Source organism: Halichondria panicea, chromosome 8, assembly GCF_963675165.1.
Source record: "Halichondria panicea chromosome 8, odHalPani1.1, whole genome shotgun sequence".
In the NCBI taxonomy this organism is placed as follows: domain Eukaryota; kingdom Metazoa; phylum Porifera; class Demospongiae; order Suberitida; family Halichondriidae; genus Halichondria; species Halichondria panicea.
Window position 1 is genome coordinate 6,797,223 of NC_087384.1, and position 21,013 is coordinate 6,818,235.

Genomic DNA, 21,013 nt, shown 5'->3' on the forward strand with positions numbered 1-21,013 from the left:
CCCTGGAGTGGTGTCGACCCTGTTCCTAGAGCTGACTTTTCTTCACAGAGTTATAGTGAAGTGAAAGCACAAACAGTAAACAAGTAGTAAAAATAATAATGATTGTAACACTACTGTAACATTGTTGTACATGTACAGCGTTATAATAGAAAAAGGTCGGATAAGGACACTGGTAAATGTTGGATGTGATGAAGAAGTTGTTGGTGGCTGTGGTGGTCCTGGGTGTGATGATCATGCTGCTTGCATCGTGGACCCTATACTCTGATGGCAGTAACCACATAGCCAGAGGACTAACTGATCATATCTCCAAGCTATACCACAGTGCCTCAGATGTGGGCTACTGGCCAACAACCCATATCCATGGTGGCGGTGTTACATGCAATGTCTGTGTACCACCACCTAACATCAGTGTCAGCTCTGCGCCATCACTTAATAAAAAGAACATCAGCAGTAGAATTGTCAGTACAGCGCTAGAAAGATGGCAAAAGCAAGTGTTTAGTACAGACATGGATTTGAACACCGAGAACTTCACAATTGTCATGCTGACCTATCGGAGGGAATCCATTCTACCCAAGATATTACTGCACTATTGTGAAACACCGCGATTGGCTAAGATTGTTGTGATATGGAATGATGTTGAGCGAGTCATCCCGCAGGCTATTCTTAATCTGAGTAACATGTGTCGAATCCCACTCGAGTTTATACGAGAGAAGGAAAACAAGATAACCAATCGATTCAAGCCGCGGCCACAAATAAAGACAGACTGTGAGTTATTTGATATCATCACCCCTCACACACACACACACACACACACACTAAGTACACCCCACACCCACACACCCCACACACACACACTAAGTACACCCCACACACACACTAAGTACACCCCACACACACACACACACTAAGTACACCCACACACACACACTAAGTACACCCCCCCCCACACACACTAAATACCCTCCTCTCCACGTGTAGGTGTATTCATTCTGGATGATGATCGATGGATTAATGACTTGTCTGATCTCACGTTCGCCTTCAACGTTTGGCAGGTAAAGATGCTGTGTGTGTGACTGAGACAATTTCACACGATACTGGATAATGTATCACGACTGACCTCCCCCCCCCATACTAGATAATGTATCATGACTGACCCCTCTCTCCCATACTAGATAATGTCTGATAACCGTACCCCCCCCCCCCCCCTACAGGAGAACAGACATCGTATTGTTGGCTTTGAGAATTGCATGAGGTCGCACAGCCTCAACTCTCAGGGGCAGTATACCTATGACCAGGCAGTACCAGGGAGGGGTGTGTCCATCATGATGACGGCAACAGGTCTCCTGCATAGGTATTAGCTTTGGTAAATATACCAATGGACTGTACCAAGCCACTTTAAAAGTGGTTCTACACTAAATGTAAATTATCTTCCTAGGGCCTACCTCGATATGTACTTTGACCCCGGTGCCTTGCTGCCAGGGGGCATGATGAAGGATAAGGATTGGACTATGTATTGTGATGATATTCTCATGAACTGCGTGGTAGGACGTTTCCTGGAGCTGGTCTCGTGGCCGCAGCCTAGTCTAGTGGTTGTCAAGGGGAAGGGAGGACTCAAGAACCTGGAGAGAGAATCAGGTCAGCTAGTGCATGGTTAGATATTTTTGAGAGGCCATCAATGGAAGTATGGTTGTCTTATCTCCTATATCTAGAGCATTCTGGCTACAATCCACCGTTCTTAAAAAAGTAAAGCAAATGTTGTAACACTGTGTAATGTACGTGTGCCTATTGTCCACCTCTATAGAGCATTCTGACTACAATCCACACTTAATAAGTAAAGCAAATGTTAGGCATAGAAAAGTGTCTATGTGTGTCTAAAATTAGCTATGATTTACTCTCCCCCCCACACACACACACACACACCCACACACACACACACCCACACCCACACAGCCAAGGCAGGAGGCCACCCTGGACTGCATGTGATACAACCTGACCACTACAAACGAAGAAGCGTGTGTCTCAATAAACTAGCGGGCATCTTTGGACACCTCCCTCTCAAACTCACCAAGATCATTGTCAAAGAAAATGTGAAAACATAACTCTTTTTATCAACATCAATTAATTGAATCATTGTTCATCAAGTACAAATCATCAGTACAATTTGAAGTCATTCATAAAGAGCATGTTAGAGAGATGTAAAACTATATATCATATACACTGAGTTATAGAGTTAGAGAGAAAGCTTTGTATCCGAGGTTAGTGAACACCTGTAGCTCTGAAGAGTCTCCACTCACTGTCCACATCTGCACCCACACACACACACACACACACACACACACACACACACACACACACACACAGTAATCTCGTGGGGGGGGGGGCAAGATGACGTACCTCGTATTGCTGACTGTTTTTGTTGTGGGCCAAAGAGAAGGCATGGCTATGAGCCGAGGGGATGGTTGCCATGGAGTCACCACTGATTGACCAATGGCGGAGGAGACGCTCAGAGCCAGCTGTAATGATCTGTCATGTGTGGGCGGTGTGGGCGGGATATGCTTAATAAATGAATTATCCAGACAACACTTACTCTATCGTTTGTGAACAGGATAGCTTGCGTGATGACACCAGGAGGCGTGGCTAGTGTAGTCACATGACTGAGTGTCGAGAGGTGGTATATAGATGGTGGTTCCGACCCTCCACACACAATCCACTCCCCTCCCGAGTCAACGCCCACACACCCCACCCACTCAGAGCGACCACCCTGCCGGAAGTTTGATGATAAACACAGTTAAATAAGAACATTACAGCACACACTTTGTGAATTGTATGAACGGTCTTGTTTTCACGAGCTGGATCTGTACGGAATGAGAGCAACATCACATTGTATGTTTGTCCAAATTTAACGTGACAGAACATCTTTCAACAGCCATAACATAAATATTGTTAGATGCAAATATCAAAATGTTATGATTTTCTGAAAGAAAGTGTGTGCAACCATTGCCATACCCCACACCCCCTCCACACACCTCACACCCCACACCCCCACTCACCCCACAGTCTCACAGTCCCATCCTCGGCTCCAGAGAGCAGCTGTCCTCCAGCACGTGAACACAGACAGTGTACGTAGTCATCGTGACCAGAGAGGGTGGTCTGCACGAGGTTGGTAGAGGGGGGCAGGGAATATCGGGGAATAATGGGAAAGGGTGCTTACCTTGATCTGACCAGTGGCTATGTCCCAGCCGTACACATTATTATCTCCACACCCAGAGTAGAGGGTCTCTGTCTGAAGAATCAATCAAGAGTGATTCTTACACAACAGGAGCATATTTATGAGCATTATTACTGTTATAGTTCTTACCGCTTCATCATAGACGAGTGCGTTGGTGTCCGGAGTCACATGTTGTCTGTATGAGGAGGGAATTCCCCCTATCACACACGGTATCCTAGGCGACCACTCACCTTGCCGGGGGAGATAGAGTGGCCACGGGTTCAATAGTCTAAAGAGAAAGAACACGAATAATAGCTGGGGATATTGATGAGAGTGGTACCTTGTTGGTTGTCTTGGTCAGATCACTCCATTTCCATGCCTGAATTCCCTCCTCCCCACCACTGAATAGCAGCTGACCAGCAGTCTCCAGACAATAGGCCGGACCACCACCACCTAGTGTGTGTGTGTGTGTGGGGGGGGGGTACATACACATATTAATGACATATTAAATGCACCAATGTAACAGATGTATTGAATAAGAAATGCACACACACCCACCCACCCACACACACATGCACACACACCCACCCACATGCACACACACCCACACACCTACACACCCACCCACCCACACACATGCACACACCCACATGCACACACACACACACACACACACATACCAGTAGTGGTGAGCACAGGAGACTTGCCGTTATCAGCGGAAGCTCCCAAAGCAGCTGCTAAACTGCATGCATTAATAATGAGTACATGTGTGAGCGGGGGAGGGGGTTGGGCCTAATACCTGAACACAGCTAGTCGGCCGTAGCGATCGCATGTCACCAGATGCTTGGTGTTCGGAGAAAATATCTGGTCAAATACTATGTTATAGTACTGTTCTAGATGATTCTGTGTAGAGGAATGAATACACACATTGAGTGTATGGTATATATTAAAACACTCACAGACATCTCTTCCATCCAAGGCCATGTGGATCTTGTCAATATTAGCTTTCCCATAATCGACCATTACCAGGTATGTATACCTCTACACAACGCCGCCCTTTAAATTAGTACCTCTCTTTTAAAGGCCGCCATCACATTATTAGACCTCTTCTAAAGTCGCCCTCATAATTATAAGACGTAAGCAATAAAATTATAAATGAATGGAGCACAAACATGCACACACAACAAAGATCTAAAGTGTTTTAGTACTCCTCTTCTGATAGCCTTCCCTCGGGAGTGCCAGGAAGCCGCTCCCTCTCCCCACCCCTAATACCAGGGGGGCTGTCCTCGTTACGATCCTCGTACAGCATAATGTTCAATGTCTCGTCCAGGATCTTAGCCTCAGGGAACTCTATCTTGGTGTGCTTACGATCGGTGGCATAGACAATGCTCTCACAGCAAACCTCAGCAATCTTCTTTCCACGGCCATAGAAAGCCCAACAGCAGATCTCACCACGACCCACAATGTCCTTCATGAACTTGACTCTACCTCCAAACCGAACAGCCAGCTTGTCAAAGAGCTCGATATTCTTGAGCAGATTGTCATCAGAGTTACTAGAGGGACAGATCGAGAGATATTGATAAGTAACACGTGTATTAGATACAAAGATAGAGTTCAATGTGTAGCTTTTAAGTTTGCGTGACATTGTTCTATATCAAGAGCGCATAAAAGAGAGAGAGCGCGTAACTTCTGTCTGCTACAGTACCGGCAGAATCCAAAACCACTACTATAAATAGAACTATGGTCATGTGGGACTACATTCCATGCACATGCAGCAGTGAGGGAATTCAAGAATTGTTCTATTTATAGTAGTGGTTTTGGATTCTGCCCGTACTGTAGCAGATGCGTAAGTTACACGCTCTCTCTCTCTCTTTTATGCGCTCTTGTAATATTAAGTATAGTGGAAGAGATTGGATTATTGGCCATTTGTGGTGTGTAAGTCATATTTTGGTCAAGTTCTGTATAGTACAGCCATTCACTCACGTTGTGTACGAGTATTTGTTGTTCCCTCGGTTGTAGAGCAGCTTGATAACTGGTTTGAGGGTAGTGGAGACAATCAAGTGCTCCTCTTCTAGCGAGGTGATGACTGGGACCCGACAGATGGGTTGATGCTCATCCTTCAGCTTGTCCAGCTGTGCGTCCACCACCTCGACCAGCTCATCTATACAGTAGTACCTGAGAGAGGGGGTGGAATATTGTCTCAGCATATAGGGCTATTTTAGGGAAACACTTTCGAGAATACTAACAGACAGGCATGCAAGATTTGGCTAGCTTCCCCGCCAACTAACCGCTCCCTTGCCAATACTTACTTTGCTTCAGCCAGAAGTTCAATGCATTCGTTCTTTGTCTCTGGCAAGGATACAGAACCATCCCGTAGGTAGTTTAGAATCAGCCCAAAATGTTTACCACTGCGATCCAATAGGACCCATCCTGTAGGGGATCACATGACATCAAGTTATATAGTGACACTAGTAGTAAGAGTACACGTACATATACGCACGTACATATCTATACAAGTGTGTGTGTGTGTGGTCTTACCTTCGTCGTCCTTCTCGAGAGGTATCCGCTCACTAAACATAGCTCGGAGCATATTATCATGTTTGGTGAGTGTGGCGAGTGTCGTGTAATGTAGTGATCCCCCCACGTTCAGTTTGATGTACTTCCCCTGACCTCTCATGCGTCTCAGTGACTCCTCTATCTCCTCGTCTTTAGCCTTCTTACTCCGGCTCTTGTTTTTTCCCGCACTAGAGAGAGAGTTGGTACTGCTGGGACGAGATAGCTGTGGCTTGGGGGCTAGAGGTGGCGGTTTCTGAGGCCGCTCCCGTCTCTCTGTACTTGAGTCCACATTGTGACCAAAGTCCTCACTGTTGGTTCTGTGTAGAACTGAAGCGCCGTTTCTGATCAGATATACTTCGTCACTACTTGTGTTGCTTCGTTGTCTAGGTATCTCAGCCATTACAGAGTTGCTCTTGGGATGAATAGACACAAGAAAGCGATCTCTCCACTGCCACTGCACTGCTGGTGTTTTATAGTGTTTGTGTTTTGTTACTATAAATAGACAGTGGGTACGGGTGGGGCTCAATGACTGTGCATTGTGTTCAAAGGAAGTGGTCAGCAGGGACTCCGCCCAACTAGTTTGTTGATGAAGACGATCTTTACCAGTTATTCATTCTAAATCAGGAGGTCTGGGTTCGAACCCAGTACCCGTACTTTCTTTTCTTTCTCTCCCAGGTATTGTACTAACAACATGATGTGGATTTGCAAACTAAAGCTTATGATGATTGAACAATACAAAATGCAATTCTCTATATAGTCCATACCACTAGACTACCATAGTGTCACTGATATGCTGCTCTTACATGACCCCTGCACTCTAACCCTGACCCCTGCAGCTCACATGACCCCTGCACTCTTCAACTGTTGCCTGCACGAATCAAAGCAACAACGATAAATTACTAGGACCAACGATAATTATTAATATTCACTTACTTCACATCTGCCAATTGCTGCTCAAGTCGTTTCTGCAGTAAAAAAATAAAACAATTCAAACTATTACACAGTATTTCAAATTACCTTGAAAGATTCGTTGTTGGTTGCCTTGGTGATCCGCTCCTCTAGGTCTGTCGTCAGTTCCCTGAGCCCGGGAGTATTGTGCCACACCCTCACATGACGGTCCTCCCCCCCTCCAGAGGCAAGGTAGCGCGAAGTGGGCTCCCAACATAGAGCACTGATAGTGTCTGTTGGAGAAGACAAACACTTCCACTGTTAAACATGCAGTGATACATATGTACGTAACTATACATACATACATGTACATGTACATGTACATACATGTACATGTACATGTACCTATATCAATACTAAAAGGATGTATCACTAGTTCTTAACCTCTATGTACATGTAGTTAGGAGCTTGATAAAAATTAATGATAGGAGAGAATTCACTATAAATTAGAGATTGCAAATGATCACCACATGCAGTTTACTGTTAAACTGCTACCTCTGTGGACATCCGACAGTGACTCAGCTATTTCCCCACTGGAGGTCAGGTAAAGGTGGATGGAGGTGTGGCAGGACACAACCACCACTTTAGCATCAGGGGAAAGAGCAATGAGAGACCCCGCCCATTTCTCTGGGAGGGGGACTGTCCGCAAGAGCTTGGGGGACTCATGCAGATTGTAGCGAACTGTGTGTGTGTGTGTGTGTGCGCGTGGGTGTGTGTGTGGGTGTGTGTGTGTGGGTGTGTGTGTGTGTGTGTGGAGCAGTACATGTTGTAAAGCTTGTATGGGTAATCAGTTAATATTAACATAATAATTATACCACTTACCATCAATATCCCAGAACTTCCAAGTGCCATCTTTAGACACTGTAGCAGCTCTACAAAAACAGGAGCATCACTAAACACACACACACACACACACACACAGAGCCGCCCCCTCATACACAATTTTGTCGGGGCCATAATTTGACATTTTTCGGCCTTGGACTATTATGCATGGTACGGCCAAATTGACAAATACTTTTATCTCTCAAATGTAAACTTTGATGACACCATCTGAAAGGCCTCTCTCTAAGCTTTCAGAAAAACATAAAATCAACATTATTGGACCATCAGAACTAAAGTTATGGCCGTTCAAAATATGCAAATGGTTCAAGTTTTCCCAGTATGGAAGGCACTGCAAAAAGGTTCTATACCTTACAACAGCCATAACTCAATTTTAAATGGTTCAAAGTCAAAAATTTTATGATTTTCTGAAAGCTTAGAAAGATACCTTTCAAATGATGTGTTTTAATCCACAATTTTGTTGGGGTAAAAATTTGTCATTTTTCGACCTTGGACCATGGGCTATAATCCATGGTACGGCCAAATTGGTAAATAATTTTATCTCTTAAATGTAAACTTGGATGACACCATCTGAAAGGCCTCTCTCTAAGCTTTCAGAAAAACATAAAATCAACATTATTGGACCATCAGAACTAAAGTTATGGCCGTTCAAAATATGCAAATGGTTCAAGTTTTCCCAGTATGAACTGCAAAAAGGTTCTATACCTTGCAACAGCCATAACTCAATTTTAAATGGTTCAAAGTCAAAAATTTTATGATTTTCTGAAAGCTTAGAAAGATACCTTTCAAATGATGTGTTTTAATCCACAATTTTGTTGGGGTAAAAATTTGTCATTTTTCGACCTTGGACCATGGGCTATAATCCATGGTACGGCCAAATTGGTAAATAATTTTATCTCTTAAATGTAAACTTTGATGACACCATCTGAAAGGCCTCTCTCTAAGCTTTCAGAAAAACATAAAATTAACGTTATTGGACCATCGGAACTAAAGTTATGGCCGTTCAAAATATGCAAATGGTTCAAGTTTTCCCAGTAAGGAAGGCACTGCAAAAAGGTTCTATACCTTACAACAGCCATAACTCAATTTTAAATGGTTCAAAGTCATGATTTTCTGAAATAGGCCTTTCAAATGACGTGTTTTAATATATCTACACACACAGCCGCCCCCTCACACACACACAGCCACACACACACACACAGCCGCCCCCTCACACACACACACACACACACAGCAGCCTCCTTACCTCTTGGAGTCACTGCTAAAGGATACGCTGAGCACTGATGCACGATGACCAGACAGTTCCATGGCCCGAGTGACCTCTGTGAACTCTCCGCTCTTGTTGAATACAACCTCCCACAACTTGACATCAGATGTGAATCCTACAGACAAATGACATGATTATCAATAAAATAAAAATAAAATAAAAATTCCTTTAATGTGGAGTGGAAACAAAACAGTGCCAGTGGACAAAATTAGGTAGAATAGATATGTGCAAGCTGCAGTACTTACCTGCTGTAGCTACAAACTTGCCACATGGTGACACCACTGCACATGTGTTAGGGGCCTGGTTGGTGACCACCTCGGCCAGCACTTCACCTACACACACACAAAGCCTTTGTTTTAACAACTACAGCTTTTTATGTAGTCATTGAGGTAATTACGTGGCTTTTTGTCCCTCTCAATAGCTCAATGGCTACTGTGAACAAGTCTCAACACAATGGTGTCAATGTTAGTGAATTTTCAATGGCTATTTTCAATTCCTCAATCTCATAAATTTGCCTCTTGTAAACTAGGCCTGAGAGGGAGTTATTTTGTGTCTACAGGTGGTTAGTACTCAGTGTGGGCACATCCCTGCTATGTGCGCACGGTGGTGATACCTTTGAGGGTCCACACAGTGAAGTGCTGGTCAGTGTAGCTCATAATGTATCGTCCTGTACTAGCCATGTCCAGAGAAAGCACTTCAGAAGAACACTACATAAATTATCACATTATTAAACACACAAAAGGTACTCTCTCTTACTTGAGGGAAGGTGACGTCAGTTTTGCTCAGAGCAAAGCTACCGGCCGTTGCCTTGGTGATCCTGTACACAGCAACGGTTTTGGCCACAGCAAGGCTCACCACTACAGCCCTGGTAAGGTGGGGGTGGGGGGGGGTCAGATATCATCTCTATTAAGAAAGAGAGGGTTACTTACGTTCCATCCGGACTGAAGCGAAGGTGACTGGCATGATCTAGTTCAATATTCTTACGGGTGTACTTGTGCTCTTTATCATTCAAACTCTTCATATGCCACAGCCTCACAGTACGATCTGGAGTCGATAGCAAAATATAAAATATATAATTATTGAAACGTAAGTACTTACCATTTGAACAAGACGCTAGATATTTGCTGTTTACGTCGAAATCCAGACCACATATAGATCCAGTGTGACCTTTGAACTCTGCGGCTAAGAGGGGGTGTGGTGGGAGTGTAGTTTTCTTCAGAGTTGTTAGTTTAACTCCTTTACTCGACCGAACCTTCCGGCCGTTGCCCGTATCCGACGACGATGAGTTGTTACGAGTTTTACCTGAGAGAAAAATAGGGATATCACTTAAATAGAGACAAAAAAATCAAAAAATCTACGACTTTGTACCTTTGTTAGAGGTGGCAGTCTTCTTCTCTTTTTCTTTTTTTTCCTCCGCTAGCTCTCTATCGGCCTTTCGTACAGCAATGGCAAAGAAGATGAGAAATACGGTCATGCACAGAGTCACGATGGATATCACTAGTATATAGTAGTGCTCGTGGTAGAACTTTTTCATGATGTTTTCATAGTAGCTAACAAACTCGATCGTCTCATCAGATACTGGAATCATCTTGTAGCCCTCTCAGATAATACTAGCTCAGGGTGTAGTCTCTTGCGTGAATAATAAGCTTCTTTACTATATATATATATATATATGGAGACTGTACGAGCAGAGCTAGCTAGCTATAGTATACAGTATAGTACTATAGTAGTACAAGATAGTTCTAAATAAGACCCATGTGGTCATAAATGTGCATTTATTAGAGAAAAGTGTGGTATAACTAGGTACCCTATTACCCCCTAGCCCTACCCTGTCTGTATGTATATGATAGAATGAGCAAGGATTTCAGCAAGAAGCTACTATGTCCAGGGCAAGGGATTGTACCTACCTTCAAGAAGAACTCGAAGGCAAGAAAAATATGCAATCAGTAGCTATGGCAGATATTATTGATGCTACCCTCCCACACACACACACACACACCCACACACACACACCCACACACACACACCACACACACACACAGGCAGTGTTCCACTTCCGTACCATTCAACCCCCATCTGCACACAACGTAGCTGACCTCTCCTCGGACACACTGCCGGAGGGGTCAAAGGTCATTGATGACTCACGCACAATGGGCACTGGACCATTCGAGCTTCTGATTGGACGCGAGTTCAAACTGTCTGTGTGGGAGGAGCTAGTCCGCTCCATGAGAGTGGGAGAGGTGGCCAGGTTCCTCTGCCCTTTTGAGGTAATTATGGATTATGATAGTTACCGTATTTATTCCATTAAGTTGATAGCTTTGTACATAAATAATAATTATGAGTAAAATGAGCAAAATGTCAACATTATGTGTAGTGAGTGTGTGTGTTGGACACCTAAGGATCCCTGCTCTATAGCTGCAGAGTGTATGGGTTTGGGTGGTGTCCTATAGTGAAGTGCTGACACACGTAAACCTGCCCTGAGGCTGTAGCTCACCTCACGGCTATTATGACAAGTAGCACAACAAGAAAGCAGAATTACTTTCGTATAATTATATTCTAGGAAAAAGTCCCTGTAAATTTAAGTCTAAAAGCATTTTGTAACTCTTAGTTGGTACAGTATGTCTTTCGATATCAGATTCCATATTACAGCTATATAATGATAGCACCCCCCCCCTGCTGCAGATGGTGGTAGAGTACCCTCGAGTATCCAAAGCCCTGAGGGACTTGGCCAGACAACAGGCTGGGGAGAGTGTATCAGAGCAACGCACACACACCTGTAGTTTCTCCGCCATGCAAGGAACAGGGCATCAAGACTTGGATTCTCTCAACACCACACCGCTCTTGTTCGAGTTAGAGCTGTTACAAGTGGAGCAGCCTGGAGAGTACAAGAAGGAACATTGGGCCATGACTGAGGCCGAGAAGGACAGTGCTATACCAAAGCTGAAGGAGGAGGGCAATGCACTATACAAGGAGGGGAACTACCTCAAAGCATCGGACAAGTATTTCGAAGCATTGAGTTACTTGGAGGAAATGTGTATAAAAGAGAAGCCGGAATCAGAAACTTGGAATGAGATTACTGAGAAAAAGACTCCATTTTTATTAAACTATGCTCAATGCAAGCTAGTACTGTGCGAGTATGCAGAGGTCATCAGGCACACGAGCAGTGTACTGGAATTTGATGGAGACAACGTGAAAGCTTTGTTTCGTCGTGGCAAGGCACACTCTGGGTGTTGGAATGTTTCAGAGGCAAGAGAGGATCTGGGGAGGGTGGTTCAGTTGGACCCATCGCTGTCAAAAACTGTGGAGAAAGAGTTACAGTCACTGAGCAGTCGAGTTAGAGACAAAGAGCTCGAGGAAAGAGAACTGCTGAGAGGAAAACTGTTCTAATAATGTAATGATTAGTCTACTATCATATAATTTTATTCACTGCATATAATTCTTCACATGATTCTTTATTACCCCCTGGACCTCATAATAAAAAAAATTATTACTTCTATTATTGGTAAAGATCGTTCCCTACTTTCATTAGCAATGCAACAGCTTCTTCCTATAACGACCTTTCCCCTACTTTCACTAGAGACAAGCTGAAAACAAGCTTCTTGGCCGGCTTGTGATGAACGCTCCTGCAGCTTTTGATTCCTTCCTCCTCTTGGATGGAGAGAAGAAGTGAGTTGGCAATGTCTGGAGATAGCTCTACACCATTTTACTTCATCTGTTTTGCTCCAGGATCACTATCACTAAGGACACCAAAGTCCCAAATGCAGCCATCTTTACAATAGCTAAGGAAGATCACACCCTGGGAAATCTGCTCATGAGGCAAGAGAGTAATACACACACACTACACTGATTCCCACCTCTCTCACACACTCACACACTACACTGACTCCCACCTCACACACACACACACACACACACACACTATACTGACTCCCACCTCACACACACACACACACACACACTATACTGACTCCCACCTCACACACACACACACACACACACACACTACGCTACCCCCACCTCATACACACACTACACTAACTCCTCCCACACGCGCACACACACACAGGCAATTGCTCAAGGACCCCCAGGTGCTGTTTGCTGGCTACAAAATCCCCCACCCCCTGGAGCACAAGTTTGTACTGAGAGTGCAGACTACGCCAGACTACAGTCCCCAAGAAGCTCTCTCTGTGTCCATCACTGACCTTATCAGTGAGATCGCTGTGCTAGAGACACGCTTCAAGGAGGCTGTCAAAGAGAGGCAGGACGGAGGGAACGAATAATATCCACCTACCTATTAGTACCCTCACATTAGTTCTGATGACATTGTTTGTCTTGCCTTAAATACTGTACACTCATTTCACACTTTCTTCAAACAAGATTATTATTATTATAAAATTAATGGAATTAGGTCATTCAGATGGGGTAAACACATAATATTATAACATTAAAATTAATTAATTATCTAAGTTTGCGATCCTAATTAGCGTGGCTGGAAATGACGTACTGAATGATTAATTTAAAATCAAAATTAAAAATGCTCCGCTAAAGCCAAACGGTATCTATAGAAAGCTCTGTTCGTACGTCCCATGTTTGTTCTAATGGTACAGTCTTTGTATGTCCCATGTTTGTTCTAATGGTACAGTGTTCAACTAGTTCCTCGTGTGCTTCCTGTGGAGAAGAGGACCATCTTTTTACGACCTTTCTTGGCAGTCTTGCTCCCTGGCTTCCCCCCGGACACTGCATGAGGGAACAATCAATACTCTATATACACACAAAATCACTGATTTAAGCACACCATAGTTATTGTATATAGCGCTACCAAACAACTATAAATTACAATACAAGTTATGGTCTCTCAAAAACTTGGCTATGATTTAGAAAAACACCTACGCTTTTCCCCCAGAAAATGGACAATTTGAGCCCAAAATAAATTACTGATCTAAGCACACCACAAGTATTGTAGCACTATCAAAGAAGTATAGACGATGCACACTTACCATTCTGAGCTGCCCTAACTGACACAGAGGCTGAGGCCAGGGCATTGTTGAAGGCATCCTTGAACATAGGTGCGGCTCCCTCATCATCTGACACAGTCCTCATATCCACCACACATGTGGTGCCATTACTGACAGAGGACCAAGCTCTGGGTGGGGACTGGACTGGCCAGGTGGAGGGAGGCTTGCTGCCCTGTAGAGCCTGTAGGTAACAAAACAACCTTGTTATGACCATAATTATTAATGTTCATGTCACACATTATATAGATCTACACATTCAATGCTTCTATAGTTCGACACAGACATGTACATGTACGCAATAAACACAGCTACAATGTGAGCTGTACTACTTAGTGTCCCTATGAATATGCCCGTACCTCTGCTGCAACAACAGGCAGCCCGTCTCTAGTTACATACACGTGAATGGTGTCTAGTACTCTCTACCTGAGCAAAGGAGGGGCCTGACGATGGAGAGTCCTCTGATGGTGGTAGCTGCTGTGACTGTGACGGTGTGGAAGCCAACGAGAGGAAGTCATGGAACACCTCCGGAGTCATCTCATGAGCAGACGTGGGTACAACAAACATGGCTTCCACTATAGGGAAATAATAGCACAATCAACATAAAATTAACTTTCACTAGGAGAGAAAAAAAGTTGCAAAAAAAATCCAAATACAGTGCCTCAAGCTAATTATTAACGTACTTGTTTGCACTTCCTTTGCCTCCATTTTCCTCTCTCTTCGTCTCTCCTCTTTCTTCTTTTTCAATCTTTGTTGCCTCCTAACCGCGAGGTCGTCAGCAAAGGAGGCGAGTGTTGCTTTAGAGAGTAGGGGTGGTTTGAGGTCGACCTCCACCAGTGACAGCTCACATGTCAGGGGAAGGTGACTCAGATAGCGGTAATGAGATCGCACCTCCTGTATTAATTATTATAGAGGTCAGGGTATGATATTGATGTATACAGTAATTGTGTATCGTACTTTCGATATTGATAGGTCATCCATTTGTACAATGGTAGCTTGGATCTCATCAGGGCACAACTCTAGCCCACCATACTCCTGGAGGGGAGGGGGGCACATGAAGTATATGATGTTATACAAATACACTGAAATCTGTCTAACAGTTATCACCCTAGGGCATACCAACAGTTGGCTGTAACAAAAGAGGTGGCCTGCTAACAGGTCTAATGCTATGGAGATACTTTGAAGCCTACTAATTAAACTGGCTGTATTATGGAGTCTTTAAAGCCTTCAATTAGATAACAAAAACAAGCAGCCTGTGGGGACTGAGGCTAGCAATGTACACTGCACACAGTACACACAGTACACCTACATGTACGTACCTTGATGAGACACTTGGCATTGATAGATTGCAGATAGAGGTGTTGACCATCACAAGCTGCTTAGGGACAAGGGTCAACACACATACACACACACACAGGCAGACAGTACCCACCTTGGTAGAAGTAGACCAGATGATTGTCCAGGGGTTGGGAGCTGCCATCACTGGAGGAGGAGGACAGGGGACTAAAGGAAAATGGGGAAACTTATAATAGTACATGATTTCGTACAGTATTATAGAGCCACCTGTCATGCGTGGTAGTGTCAGAGTCCACAGAGGTCAGACTGCTATCATCAAGGACAGGGTTCAAGGTACTAACAATAGGTGGGTCCACAGTCACCTTTGACCCCTCTCCACCCTCTGTCGGTGAAACCATCTCCTGCTCTTGACTGCGGTGGTTAGGGAAGGGATCTTCAAAACAAACCTCTGGTGGGCTGGGATTAGATGTCCTCTGTACTGCCTCCACCATCTTAGTATCACATAAACCTGCAAAACAGAGCACCACACTGAAGTAGGTGTATTGAAAGGGCTGCAAAATGCATCTTTTAATTGTGAAAATGCACAATCCTAACTGAAGTTATGAGCACTCAAAGTTGCCTATCAAAATAAAGCTCATAATACGGTATATGAAAAATAGCTTAAGCAATGGGCCCACAAAGTTAACCATAATCATACACAGCACCTTGTGATTTCCTGAGAGTGGCCTCCCTCTCCTCTAGCTCATGAAGTGCTGACTCAACAAATCGTTGCTCTGAGACTGAGTCCTTGTCAATACTGGCCAGTTGAGTATGGAGCTCCTCTCCCTCAGGCCCTGTTATCAGAGCCAGCACTTGAGCAGGAGTGGCACTGAGAAGCTTGGCCCACTGGTTGACAGCAGTGTCTGCAATGATGAAGGAATGCTATCAATCATGAATGGATACACACACTGTACAGGTATACTGTATTCAGGAGAGCATGGATGTGTACGTACTTACCTTGAATCGTTAGAAGACTGTCTCTTTTCTTAGACCACTCTTCTCTGGGCAACACCAGCGTAGTGCCCTATAGTACATCATATACGACATAACATAGCACACACATACAGTACATGTATTTATTGCTAGTAGCAAAGGCCCCCCCACGCACACACACACATACACCCACATACCCACACATCCACACACACACACACACACACCTTCCTCCTAGCCATTAGCCTCAATGTAAGACAGTCCCCGACAGTGTACTGATGGCTGGACAGAGCAGTCACACTCTTGAGATCCTTCTGGTAGATAGACTCGTAGCAGATCGGACACTTGCGCCACTTTTTGTCCGCCAGGGAGAGATAATGTAAGAGGCAAGACCAGCAGTAGACGTGACCACACCTACTGATCTTGGCTACACAAAGGAAGTGGGTATGTAGTTAGTTCCACATTGAGTGTAAGTATAGACTTACCTGCTCTGGGAGGGTAGAGACAGATGGGGCACGAGGGGATCTCATGGCAGAACAATCGCTGTCAGGGAGGGAACATAATAATAGAACAGGCAGTAATACTGACACTCTATATTTATGTCTCAAGGCCTAGCTACAGGAGGTGTGTGTATGTGTGTGTGTGTGTGTGTGTGTGTGTGTGTGTGTGTGTGTGTGTGTGTGTGTGTGTGTGTGTGTGTGTGTGTGTGTGTGTGTGTGTGTGTATGTGTGTGTGTGTGTGTGTGTGTGTGTGTGTGTGTGTGTGTGTGTGCGTGTGTGTTCCAGCTGTAACTGCTCAACAGTTGTAATGCGACTACAATAGACTTCTAGTTAAGGCAATATTACAGCAGTATTAAGAACCTTGTACACACACACACAGGCATAGCTACACTGTCCTCCCAGACTCACCACTTGTTCAATGTGTTCCCAGTCTACCAACAGATCGGGGTCACTGCTGTGAACTCTGTACTCTCCAGTCGCTGATACTACAAACTGACAGCTATAAGAAGAAAAAAATTAACATTTAAACCACCACCTGCTGCATTAAAAAGATACACAATTTGTTTGTATATTTTGAGTGTTGCCTTAAATCAAATAAATACTGTAGCTAGAGCCTTACTTTGCCTGGAGGAACTGCTCCTTGTTATAGGAATGGCCAGTACGCGTCCGTCTCCTGCCACCAGACACACCCACAAAACCAGACCTGTGGGATAGAGTCATGTACACCAGTGTAGATCATTGTACACTCACACGAATTTTATTACTGCATTTCAGCTTATAACTCCACTAGTCTCGCAGGCCATACTTTAGGCCAAGAGTAGATAAGAGTTATCTACTCTTGTTTAGGCCCATTCAAAGTGTGTGGCCTGCGAGACTAATACATGTATTCCACAAAGGTTTCTGGCTAATTAAAAATGCTTCAAATTCCAGACAACAGTATGAGTTGTACGTATTAATGATAATTATGACAATCTAATATAACAATGCGTATAATAATAATAATTAAGGCTAGCATAAATGAATACTTTAATGCCACGCCCACCTTCTCTCTGTTGAGGCTATCGTGAAGTTTAGCAGATAGTTCAGAGACGGCTTATTCTTCCCTCCTTTGTAGCCTCCATCCTCGTAGGAAGACAGTGGATCTGACAAGAGGGGGAACTTCTGTGGAGAGATAATTAAGCATAAGCAACACCACACCACACACACACACACACACACACACCACACCACACCACACCCACACACACACACACACACACACACCACACACACACACACACACACACACACACACACACACCACACCACACCCACACACACACACACACATATACATCGATTGCATCACACAATGGTAACATGTACTTCCATAATTTTAGACCTTGTTTTTCTTGTCCCCTGTCCCAGCCTTGTGTCCCTGCCTCTGATTGGAGGGTCTCTGATCGTACCCTCTAGTAGTGGCCTCCCCATTACGTGGTTGTAGTGCTCTAGTCCGATCATGGCCTCTCTTGTCTGGACAGGAAGAACACATACACATGTGATACAAGGCATGTACTATTGAACTCTAGTGTGTAATAGTCAATTTCTAAGGAATGTGCATGTACATGTACAATACATTTCTAACACTCTCTTAGCTATTAAATCACACTGATACTCACCTTTGCTGGTATAAGGTAGTGCTCTACTTTTAAACTGCTTTCTAACTCCATAGTTACTGTTGCTAACTGACAAGGTCTGAGGTCCATCACAAGATCGTCCCTCTGTACCTCCGCTCTCTTTCTTGTCGGCCATTGAAGCTACTATTAGTATCGTATCGTTGTATGTACTGGCTTTGGTTAGGTCTGTGCTGTGCACTTGACTTGTGCCTTCGTCCTGAATGGAGTCGATCCATGGGGTTACAGCTGTGCCATGTTGGGGACTCGTAGATACTGGAACAGGGTCAACAATATGTCTTGTTGTCTCAGGGCAAATAGAGTTTCGTAGGAGAGAAATTGTGTGACTTTTGAAAGAGCTCGAGTTGTGTAAAGAAGTAGTCACTGTTTTTAATACGGGCACTCACCAAAATATTCTGTTTGTAGAGTCAAAAAATGTGTCAATTTTGAAGTGTTTAGTATCTTTCTGTAGCTGAGTTACTTGTGGAGTCGTTGGTATATGAAAACAGCCACAGAAAAACAGTTAAGACTGTCTTAAAGGTCGCTCAAAAACTTCCGAGAGAAATCACTTTCCCGACATCGGTCGGAATAACAGCTTGTTTTATGACGACCTTCCCCTTATTTCAATTAGCAAACCGCCAAAATAGCTTGTTCTATTGACGACCTTTTCCTTTATTTCAAACCTGTACCATTTTAAATATACAATGGCTGAATGCTTTGATGAATTCGATGATGCTACTCCATTGAGAAACACGTTCTGTACGAGACTGAGCCTGCAGGAGTATGAGGACCAGACTGCCAATACCACAGAGGAGGCCATTGCACAATTGATGGCTCATCTTGACTGCAATCCACAAGAATATCGAAAGGTCCTTCAAGCCAAGAAAAGGGATGAAGCAAATATATTCTCATATATCAAGGTGTTTTGTGTGGTCATACGTATCATGTACGGAACCTACTTAGAGCATCTTTTATAAAATACGCGTACGCTAATACTAGAGTTTGCAGAATCTTTGCAACACATGAATAAAAGCACTGTGTGTTCCTTATATGGACTTGCTCATACATTTAAGTACCGTATAGCGGGTAATTTTCGTAGGGTAAAATATTTGTGGTTTTCGTGGTTGAAGGTCTGACCATGAATATTTTACCCACGAATGAAGCGACCTTGCCTACCTTTACCTGCAGTGCAAGCTCCAACCACGAAAATATTACCCACGAAATGTCTCAATATTGCTGAACCATGAATATTTTGTCCCCCGAAAATTACCCGCTATACGGTAGTAAAACAGACCACACTGTGTGCACTCATGGCTGTGTCACAACTATTACCTAATGAACATTCAGCAGGGCATAATTATATTAAAGGAACACGTAACACTCAATGCTTTTTTGGTGTGTTGCAAAGATTCTCTAGTATTATGTGTTTATTTTTGAAGGTGAAGTTGTTCTCTTTCTTCTCTCTAACGGACGAGCTGGACAACATTACGGATGAAGAGTGCTCTGAGAAGCTAGAGAAAATGAAAGAGAACATGATAAAGTCGTACAACTATTCTCAAGGTATGCAGAACCACAATACTGATGTATCTCTCACCCTCTGTTAATTAGAGTCAAGGGGACGTCGTTTCTCCAAACGTTTGATTGACAGACGTGTGCAGAAGGAAGTGGAGAAAGTGGCCACACCCATTAGGGGAAATGTGCCCCTCCCCCCTCCACTCCCCCCCTCATTCAAGACTGGAGCGCGTAAGCTACGCTCCAACTGTGCCACGCCCATCGTACATGCCACACTCACGGTTAGTGGCCGATATTAGTGATTCAAAACACTCCTTTTAATTATATACATTTTTTTACAGAGACGGCCTCTCTCCACCAAACCTGTCATAAGGAATAAGCCGTGAGTATACCATACGTATTACTAGAATGTTTTGCGAGCGTTGATCACTTCGTAAAAATTAATTAGTACTGGTAATTACACACGATTCTTGCCGGAACGCAATAGTTGATAGCAAAGTCATACTGATTTGGCTCATTCACAAGGGTTTTTCACTCGCAAAATGTTCTAGTAACGCGGTATACAGTTCACATAGTTCCCCATTCTCCCGCTCTCTATATTAGTACATTAGATAGACTAAATGAATGATGTTATCCGTACATGTGTGTAGGTGTGCCAGTGGTGACATCATCTCACAGTTGAAAGGTTCCCAATGCAAACGAAAGCTGAAAACAGTTGGTGCAAAGTAAGCACACACTTCCCGTGTCCCACCCACCATATTGTACCCCCGCCCACCATATTGTTCACACCCACCCACTCACCAACCACACAGGTCACCAGGGGGGACCCCAGTGGAGTGTGGCCCTAAACGACGTCAAGACTCTGAAATGTTGCCTTATTTCAATGCCAAACTTCTCAACAAATTCAAGAATGTTCACTCTCCCAGTTTCACGATGGCCAGCCCTGGGTCCTTTGAGAGCCCCACACAGCACACACCCACACAGCACACTCCCAGCACACTGCCCCCCTCTTTCAAAGAAAGGGACGTCGATACGTCTCTCACGATTGTGTCGAGCGGAAAGGAAAACCTGAACCCAGTGTAACTCAACGCATTGCAACGCTCTGTGGTTATTGACTGTGATATTGAACCCTGTACTCTATACTAACATTTTAACATTTTTGCATTGTAGGTAGTCAACTTTAAACACGTCACCTTGTATAGTAATTGGATGTTGTGGATTTTTGTGGAATGAGAAGTTTCCCCTAACAC

At 44.0% G+C, this 21,013-nt stretch overlaps 8 protein-coding genes across 10 annotated transcripts; 4 read left to right on the forward strand and 4 right to left on the reverse strand.

The window, feature by feature from the left end:
* Positions 1-46: 46 nt before the first annotated feature.
* LOC135339387 (exostosin-like 2) lies at positions 47-2,166 on the forward strand. Its single transcript, XM_064535464.1, has 5 exons — positions 47-765; positions 979-1,052; positions 1,212-1,351; positions 1,436-1,635; positions 1,951-2,166. The coding sequence occupies exons 1-5, from the start codon at positions 177-179 to the stop codon at positions 2,097-2,099; spliced, it is 1,152 nt and encodes a 383-aa protein (XP_064391534.1). The 5' UTR covers positions 47-176; the 3' UTR covers positions 2,100-2,166.
* LOC135339392 (THO complex subunit 6 homolog) lies at positions 2,087-4,326 on the reverse strand. Its single transcript, XM_064535471.1, has 12 exons — positions 4,168-4,326; positions 4,008-4,111; positions 3,889-3,950; positions 3,549-3,661; positions 3,460-3,497; positions 3,359-3,404; positions 3,212-3,283; positions 3,051-3,150; positions 2,815-2,855; positions 2,588-2,761; positions 2,395-2,523; positions 2,087-2,303 (listed from the first exon to the last, which is right to left on the reverse strand). Exons 1-12 carry the CDS (start codon positions 4,219-4,221, stop codon positions 2,223-2,225), a joined length of 1,014 nt encoding a protein of 337 aa, XP_064391541.1. The 5' UTR covers positions 4,222-4,326; the 3' UTR covers positions 2,087-2,222.
* Positions 4,327-4,345: 19 nt separating this feature from the next.
* On the reverse strand, positions 4,346-6,271 carry LOC135339390 (BTB/POZ domain-containing adapter for CUL3-mediated RhoA degradation protein 3-like). The gene is made up of 4 exons (XM_064535467.1): positions 5,747-6,271; positions 5,518-5,638; positions 5,192-5,383; positions 4,346-4,761 (listed from the first exon to the last, which is right to left on the reverse strand). The coding sequence occupies exons 1-4, from the start codon at positions 6,162-6,164 to the stop codon at positions 4,410-4,412; spliced, it is 1,083 nt and encodes a 360-aa protein (XP_064391537.1). The 5' UTR covers positions 6,165-6,271; the 3' UTR covers positions 4,346-4,409.
* A 190-nt stretch (positions 6,272-6,461) lies between these two features.
* On the reverse strand, positions 6,462-10,559 carry LOC135339386 (transducin beta-like protein 2). Its single transcript, XM_064535463.1, has 12 exons — positions 10,188-10,559; positions 9,918-10,121; positions 9,749-9,863; positions 9,576-9,684; positions 9,433-9,526; positions 9,065-9,151; positions 8,799-8,934; positions 7,535-7,584; positions 7,208-7,393; positions 6,782-6,945; positions 6,698-6,729; positions 6,462-6,632 (listed from the first exon to the last, which is right to left on the reverse strand). The coding sequence occupies exons 1-12, from the start codon at positions 10,405-10,407 to the stop codon at positions 6,602-6,604; spliced, it is 1,428 nt and encodes a 475-aa protein (XP_064391533.1). The 5' UTR covers positions 10,408-10,559; the 3' UTR covers positions 6,462-6,601.
* A 17-nt stretch (positions 10,560-10,576) lies between these two features.
* LOC135339391 (AH receptor-interacting protein-like) lies at positions 10,577-12,315 on the forward strand. 2 transcript variants are annotated; one of them, XM_064535469.1, is made up of 3 exons: positions 10,577-10,745; positions 10,862-11,086; positions 11,502-12,315. In XM_064535469.1, the coding sequence occupies exons 1-3, from the start codon at positions 10,671-10,673 to the stop codon at positions 12,204-12,206; spliced, it is 1,005 nt and encodes a 334-aa protein (XP_064391539.1). In that variant the 5' UTR covers positions 10,577-10,670; the 3' UTR covers positions 12,207-12,315. The 2 variants fall into 2 exon arrangements, with proteins under 2 accessions (XP_064391539.1, XP_064391538.1); XM_064535468.1 differs by lacking the exon at positions 10,577-10,745 and having other exon boundaries at positions 10,761-11,086.
* A 21-nt stretch (positions 12,316-12,336) lies between these two features.
* On the forward strand, positions 12,337-13,218 carry LOC135339395 (DNA-directed RNA polymerase II subunit RPB11-a-like). 2 transcript variants are annotated; one of them, XM_064535475.1, is made up of 4 exons: positions 12,337-12,344; positions 12,404-12,485; positions 12,546-12,635; positions 12,886-13,218. In XM_064535475.1, exons 2-4 carry the CDS (start codon positions 12,433-12,435, stop codon positions 13,097-13,099), a joined length of 357 nt encoding a protein of 118 aa, XP_064391545.1. In that variant the 5' UTR covers positions 12,337-12,344; positions 12,404-12,432; the 3' UTR covers positions 13,100-13,218. The 2 variants fall into 2 exon arrangements, with proteins under 2 accessions (XP_064391545.1, XP_064391544.1); XM_064535474.1 differs by lacking the exon at positions 12,337-12,344 and having other exon boundaries at positions 12,355-12,485.
* On the reverse strand, positions 13,183-18,849 carry LOC135339383 (E3 ubiquitin-protein ligase RNF10-like). The gene is made up of 17 exons (XM_064535459.1): positions 18,258-18,849; positions 17,981-18,111; positions 17,642-17,760; positions 17,219-17,302; positions 17,008-17,098; positions 16,585-16,642; positions 16,327-16,526; positions 16,124-16,190; positions 15,832-16,029; positions 15,395-15,635; positions 15,264-15,334; positions 15,151-15,206; positions 14,789-14,866; positions 14,515-14,725; positions 14,258-14,406; positions 13,817-14,015; positions 13,183-13,556 (listed from the first exon to the last, which is right to left on the reverse strand). Exons 1-17 carry the CDS (start codon positions 18,388-18,390, stop codon positions 13,465-13,467), a joined length of 2,178 nt encoding a protein of 725 aa, XP_064391529.1. The 5' UTR covers positions 18,391-18,849; the 3' UTR covers positions 13,183-13,464.
* A 47-nt stretch (positions 18,850-18,896) lies between these two features.
* Positions 18,897-21,012, forward strand: LOC135339393 (uncharacterized). The gene is made up of 6 exons (XM_064535472.1): positions 18,897-19,171; positions 19,691-19,811; positions 19,860-20,044; positions 20,105-20,145; positions 20,414-20,488; positions 20,576-21,012. The coding sequence occupies exons 1-6, from the start codon at positions 18,956-18,958 to the stop codon at positions 20,844-20,846; spliced, it is 909 nt and encodes a 302-aa protein (XP_064391542.1). The 5' UTR covers positions 18,897-18,955; the 3' UTR covers positions 20,847-21,012.
* The last annotated feature ends 1 nt before the right edge of the window (position 21,013 follows it).